At 32.9% G+C, this 7,308-nt stretch overlaps 1 protein-coding gene across 1 annotated transcript; it reads right to left on the bottom strand.

Annotated features, from left to right (window-relative positions):
• Window positions 1-2,283: 2,283 nt before the first annotated feature.
• Window positions 2,284-3,668, bottom strand: LOC143578693 (uncharacterized). The gene is made up of 2 exons (XM_077062182.1): window positions 2,913-3,668; window positions 2,284-2,430 (listed from the first exon to the last, which is right to left on the bottom strand). The coding sequence occupies exons 1-2, from the start codon at window positions 3,666-3,668 to the stop codon at window positions 2,284-2,286; spliced, it is 903 nt and encodes a 300-aa protein (XP_076918297.1).
• Window positions 3,669-7,308: the final 3,640 nt, after the last annotated feature.

Below are 7,308 nucleotides of genomic sequence, written 5' to 3'. Positions count from 1 at the left end.
TGGGAAATAGAACTTTAACATAAGCCAAAGTATGCAATGTTGCGTTCCAATGAGAATTTCTTGGATCCTGCATAAACTGGCTTAAGAATTGAACATCAAAAGCCAAGTCTGGACGGGTATGTGTTAAATAGTTCAATTTTCCCACTAGTTGACGAAATTGTAAAGGATCTGACATGATTTCACCATCAGTAGTCTTCAATTGTAAGTGAACCGGTAAAGGAGTGGAAACCAAAGGAAGCTCATAACAACTAAATTCTGATAACAAATCAGTAGCAAATTTTCATTGAGTCATAATCACCCCATTATTGTGTTTTAGAATTTCCATACCGAGAAAATAATTAAGGAAACCAATATCCTTAATTTTGAAAGTCGAGTGAAGAAATTCTTTGAGACCCGAAATCTCTTCAGGATTATTACCGGTGACCAATATATCATCAACATATACTGCAACATGAACAACAGAACTCCCCATGGATTTAGTGAATAATGAGTAATCATTTGAGGATTGAACTTACCCTTTTGATTTTAAAACAGTCGATAATTTTCCATACCATTGTCGAGAGGCCTGCTTCAAACCATAAAGGGACTTTTCTAGCCTTAAAACTTGATTGGAAGTAAATCCATACCCGAAGGAGGATTCATATAAATTTCTTCATTGAGATCACCGTGTAAAAAAGCGTTATTGACGTCCAATTGAAACAAAGGCCATTTGAATTTTGTAGCTATGGCGATAAGGCTATGAATAGTAGTCATTTTGATGACAGGGGAGAATGTCTCATTATAATCGATACCCGGTTGTTGAGTATCACCCCGGACAACCAATCGAGCTTTACATCGTTCAACACTACCATTAGCATTATACTTGATCTTATAGACCCATTTACACTTAATGGGCTTTTTACCAGAAGGAAGATCAACCACTGTCCAAGTATGGTTGTCTTGAAGTGATTGAAATTCCTTATCCATTGCATCTCGCCAAGAAGAATGCATAACAGCTTGTTTATAGGATTTTGGTTCATGTAAAACATCATGATTTTGAACAAACTATTGGCTAGAAGTATGTAATTCAGTAACATGAGCATGAGATGTGACAGAACAAGCATTGGTAATTGTGTGACAACAATCATGAATATTATGTACATTATTTTCAACATAATCATTCAAATAAGCAGGGGGCACAGATTGTCTTGATGATTTGCGAATGGGAACAGAAGGAGGAACATGAACAAAAGAAGAAGCAAGTGAAGTTAAAGAAGGAACAAGAGGAGGAGGAATATCCAATGAAGGTGAAATGTGATGATGAGATTCATAAGAGTTAAGACCAGGTGATGACAAATTAGATGGATTTGAAATGCCTTCAGTGAGTTCATCAAAGAAATATGATAAGTCATCAAGAGGCGGGAAAATGTGAGATGATGTATCTAACGTGATAGAAGGGAATAAATGTTCAAAGAACACTACATCCCTAGAAACCATAATGGCTTTAGTATGTAGGTTGTACAATTTATATCCCTTTTTACCAAGGGGATATCCAACAAAGATACAAGGTAAGGCTCTAGGTTTAAATTTATCTCTCCCGTGTGCAATAGTGGAAGCATAGCAAAGACAACCAAATGCCTTCAAATGATCATAAGTAGGAACCTTATTTGTCAAAACCTCATAAGGAGTTTTTCCATCAAGAATAGTGGTAGAAAAACGATTAATAAGATGTGTTGCTGTGAAAACACAATCTCCCCAAAATTTAAGAGGAAGTTTTGACTGAAAAAGCAAGGCCCTAGATGTTTCTAACAAGTGTTTATGTTTACGCTCAACAACACCATTTTGTTGATGCACATGGACACAAATAGTTTGATGCAAAATGCCTTTACTACGAAAATATTCAGCTTGTTTGTTTCCACTACCAAGTTCAAAAGCATTGTCAGATCTAATGCATTTTATTTTAGTATTGAATTGAGTGGCAACCATTTCCACAAAACCTTGAAGAACAGGAAATGCTCCAGCTTTGGTAGCTAACAAATGAGTCCATGTGGTCCGGCTAAAATCATCAACAATGTTTAAAAAAGACTTAAAACCATTATATGTTGAAATGTGATAGGGACCCCAAATGTCAATATGAATTAGATCAAATATAGCATTAGATGATCTATGACTATGAGGAAAAGAGAGATGGTGTTGTCTAGCCTTAGGACAAATATGGCAATGATCAACAGAATCCAAAGATGTGTGAGACAACACACTCAATTGTTTCATTTTATAAGAAGGTAAGTGACCAAGTCTATGATGCTACACATTACTGTTTACAACAGAATTACAAATGGAAGTACTAAACAAATTGGAATTATTACAACTGAAATCATTATGAAAAGCTTTGAAGATGTAGAGCCCATTCAAGAGATCACCAAGAGCCAGTGGCTTCTTCATTGAAGGGCCCTGTAACATACAACATTTGTTAGAGAAATATACAATGCCTTTTGTGTCATTACAAAGTTTTGGTATTGAAAGAAGATTATGTTTGAAATCAGGGAAAAGAACAAAGGGAAGGGATAGATTTGAAGTTAAACGAACAGATCCATATTTATGAACAGTGAGGACATGACCATAAGGAAGACCAATGAAGAAAGGCTGTTGAAAAGATTTTAGGCTCGTGAAAAGACTTTTATCACGACACATGTGGTCACTTGTCCCCGTGTCAATGATCCAATTTGAAAGTAATTTTGAAGAATTACAAGCCATCATACCTACAAAGTTTGAATAGCTGATGGATGTAGATTGTGTGGTGGATTCTTTTGGTAACTGACTTTGCTGCAGAAGCTGCATCAATCCATTGTACTGTTCTGTAGTAAGTGAGTGTCCAGAGGTTGAACTATCTTGTGTATAGTCTGATGCAAACGGATTGGTGTTCGTTTGATCACAAGTCTCATTTCCCACATATTAGCATAACCTCTTTTGGACTTAGTAAACTTGAAATCTTTAGGAAATCCAATGAGCCTATAGCATTTACTTGCATGATGCCCAGTTCTTTTACAATTAGAGCAAATATCAGATTTCTTATCATATCTATCATATTGATTACTTTGTGCTTGAGAATTGACATTCATGGATGCAGAATTAGATGGAAACATGACACTCGAATGAATTTCTCGTTGCTTTTCATCTTGAATTAGAAGTGCATATGCTTGATTAATGGAAGGTAAAGGTTGCATCATAAGAATGTTACCTCTAACTGATTCATAGCATGGATTTAGTCCCATAAGAAACTGCACCAATCTCTGATCTTCATCTCGTTTGATTATAAGATAAGCTGTTCCACATGTACAAGATGGAATCAAATTCAGGGCACTCAGCTCGTCCCAATTTGTTTTGAGTTTGGTAAAATATGTGGCAATGTCACAATTTCCTTGAACAATTTCAGAGATATTTTTCTGTAATTGATAAAGTTTGGCTCCGTTGATTTGACCATATCGATCAGTTAATTCTAGCCATAACTGTTGTGCAGATTCAACATACAATACGCTAGCACTTATTTCAGGAGATAAGGTGTTCAAGATCCAGGATATTACCATATCATTGCATCGCTTCCACATAGTAATTTGAGAAGAATCAGCAGGTAAAACGAAGTCTCCATTAACAAAGGTTAGCTTGTTTCTAGCTGAAAGTGCGATAGTCATCGCTCGTTTCCAAACTCCGAATCCGTTCCATCAAAAGTTTTTGAAACTAACAACAAACCAGGATGATCAGACGGATGTAGGTATAAAGGATTAGATGAATCGAGTGTTGGTGAAGTATGAATCGAGCCGCTATTTGAATCAGACATGATTTAGTTTTGTGAAATCAAAGAAAAACGAATGAAATTGATTATGAATTATGAGAGAATTGAAGGAATGAAAGCAAGAAAATTGAAGAACTGAAACAAATTTGATGAAAAACTGAAACGGAATTGATTAATTGGAAGCGTCATTGATGATGAACAGTCGAAGAAGATGAACAAACGAATCTGAATACTAAATTGAAGATTATCAATTGAAGAAGATGAGCGAACGAAACCAGAGGGAAAAACAAACCCGCTCTGATACCATGTGATTTGGGAGAAAATTATTCAATTTCATTATTGAATTGAAACTGAATACAAGCCCTAAATACAAACTGCTACTAACTTCTAACCAACTAATTAACAAACATACTGACTAATTAAATACAAGGGCAAAATAGTAAATCTAACTCAAAAGTCAACACAGTAAAGTCAACATTCATATGTATCATTGTTAGGAGGATGGTCAGCCTTAATCAATCTATATAGTAAAAGCATAATGTTCTCAACTACATGCTTTAAATGGGAACACGATAACTCAAATTACATGAGAGCTTATAAGTTGTGTTATTTTTCAGAAAGTAAAAAAATTTATACGCATTTTAATTATAAAGCTTATTACTATACTGTTTTCTCCCTTCACCCGTCATACCCACAAACAAAGAATAGGGGCAGCAACCCTCTATACAAAAATTAAAAAATATTGTTAGTTATGCCCGAAAATTCCAATTGCCCACCATCATCCACTACCGGTCACTACCTCAAACGTGTAGAAGAAGTGAAGAAAGTTAAAAAGTATGACAATAAGACATGGCATATGTTATGATATTGTTGAATATCATTTGTCTGGAAAATAACTAGCCGAGGTAGAAGAGAGAGCAAGGATGGGAAATATCAATGTGACATTGTGACCAATCAGCCTAAAAGTTATGTGACAACTGACAAGCAAGACTACAATAATCTTGACCAGTTTAATGTAAAAAGATCAAGTCAAGTCATGGCCCTCTTGCACCCTTTTAGGAACATCGGTATCCATAATACTTGGTCAATATATGAGTCAATATGACAATATTTAGATAACAAAAGTTTCTTTTTTAAGTAACACATTTCTTATCAATCACATGAAATATTTTTAATTGTCTCGAACAAGTACAAGGGACAAGTGGGAAGATGAACTCGTTCAATTTTTTTTTTGGAAGGCTGAACTCGTTCAATTAAGGACCACTTTATCATATAGCAAAATTTAAAATTAAGCCAATTTAAATAAACTTCGTATAACAACCTTCATCCATTATTCGACTTAGATAATCAATTATACCAAAAAAAAATGGTTTGTAGTTGGGGACGCTAGATAATATATTAATGATTTCTATAAAATTTTGATTTTCTGGGCTTACAACAACTGCTTTCTTTTATTCTGGATTTTATGGCTTAGTGACAGAGACAAAGTTTCTTAAACACTTAAAGATTTTGAATTCAATTCTCAAGAAATAAAAAATAAATGCAATTAAAAAAAACTATTGCTTGTTTTTCTTTATATATTAATATATTTAAATAAAATTATAATCTTTTAAACTAAAACCTAACATTATGATATTTTGCTTAAACTTATGTTAGTGTCATATTGTTCATACATTTAAAAATAGCTAAAAGGAGATTCCAACTTTAAATTAATAATACAGGGTTCAAACAAGTGTAGTTATTTGTATCCCATCATTATCTAAAAGGGCTTTAGCTCAACTATTATAGAATGAGAAGTGGAAATTTAAACCAAAGTCAATAAAGTTTTAAATTTGAATTCGATCACAACTTTTATCATAGTGGATCTTTTAACGTTGAGTTTTTTCTGGAACAGGAAATAGTAGGCTTAGGCTATCAGCTTTATTTGCTGTAATCGTGAATGTATGGAGTCCTCTTTTACCATTGAGTTACCATAATAACCCCGTTTCACTCGTTGATTGTTAATAAAAGTTGTATCCAATCATAAAATTGGACATGAGAGAAATATTTAAAGTAAATATAAATAAAATTTTGGATGGATAATATTGTTTAATTTGGGTGAGGTGGGTTAGTAGCACTTGTTTACATTGTTTTCAGCACCATGCTTTTCCAGTTTTAAATGTCATTGTTTTTAATATTATTAACTTTTATACTTTGTTTTTAATATTATTCACTTTTATACATTGGTTATTCAAAACTTTACATGTAGCAATAAATCAGTAATAAAGTTGGAATGTACCTTTAAAATTTTGTATTTCCAACTTTTCAGAAACAATATTCTTATCAGTTAATAAAAAATGGTGTAACAAATGAACGTTAGGATTCAACCAAAATCTAGTTAGTTCACAACATAGTTTGTGATGTCGTTGCATATGACGCTGGCAGACAAGGTGTTAGGCATACAAATTAAGGCCATCAAAACGGTTATCAAAATGTGACGGGTTAAAGAAGCTGAGAAGAAACAAAAACCATATGCAAAAACGGGACAGAAACATTTCAATATGAAATTAACAGTCTAAGATAAGTTGTTGACGAAAGATGAGAAACATGAGCGTGGTACATCTAAAAAATATTGCTAGACACTACATATTATGCTATATATATAATTTTATAACTATAGATATTCAAAACTTATTATTCATATAAACAAAATGATTAACCGATATAAGCCGGGCTCGAGTTTTAAAAACCGAGCTTAAAACGAGCAGAACTTGAGCTTTGTTAAATTAAACGAGCCATACTCGATAGCTTTAGTTTAGACGAGCTGAAGTTCCACACGATTCGTTTGGTTCCTTATATACTTATTTAATTTCTAAAAAGTGTTAATAAAATAAAAGTAAGCCCTCTTTGAAGGCATATTAATGACATGTTGTTATACTTGGAACAAGTGAAAATCACTTGTAACACTCGCTATTCAAATATTGTACGTATGTTTATTACCCAAAAAGAAGAAAAATAAATTGTTCATTACGCAACAAGAAAGTTGTGTTATGTTTTGTATTCCAAGGTATTGAAATCAATTTATGGAGTAAGATATTTTAGTGTGAAGACAAAATCTCTTAAACATGTAAGGTTTTCTAGTTCAAGTTGTATGGACTACAATGAAATTTGCCTTAAAAAACAATATTTAGTGTCGAAATCACTATCCATGGAAGACGATAAAACTATTGACCAAAAAGAAAGTCTTTATATGTATATAAACAAACCGTCATTTTCTCATTATATTACAAAATGATAGCGAATTCAATATATAGTTAAGGCGTTTAAAATATAGCTAAATTAAATAAAACTAGTATAAATTTAAATTAACTATTTCCTTGAGGTTTAAATTAACTTTTTCTTTTAACAATTTAGGGTTATTGTTGTTTTACGCATATAAAAGCGATTTTTACATGATATCAAGGTGTAATGTCAAGTGTATTGTAAGATACATAGCCAATGTGACATAACAGATAGATAACTAATGTTTCAAAATTTGATGTAGGAGCATCTACAGGTTG

Source organism: Bidens hawaiensis, unplaced genomic scaffold (genome assembly GCF_021521415.1).
Source record: "Bidens hawaiensis isolate Kalapana, Puna unplaced genomic scaffold, B.hawaiensis_p1.1 tig00029323_1, whole genome shotgun sequence".
Lineage (NCBI taxonomy): Eukaryota > Viridiplantae > Streptophyta > Magnoliopsida > Asterales > Asteraceae > Bidens > Bidens hawaiensis.
Note: the sequence above shows the minus strand (reverse complement) of the source record. Positions and strands in the feature narration are given on the sequence as shown.

Bases quoted from the DNA above. Each gene is read 5' to 3' on its own strand.
- LOC143578693 (XM_077062182.1), bottom strand. From the start codon at position 3,668: ATGACTATCGCACTTTCAGCTAGAAACAAGCTAACCTTTGTTAATGGA. The intron at 2,431-2,912 runs GTGATCAAACGA...TGTATGTTACAG, and splicing joins ATATGTGGGAAATGAGACTT to GGCCCTTCAATGAAGAAGCC.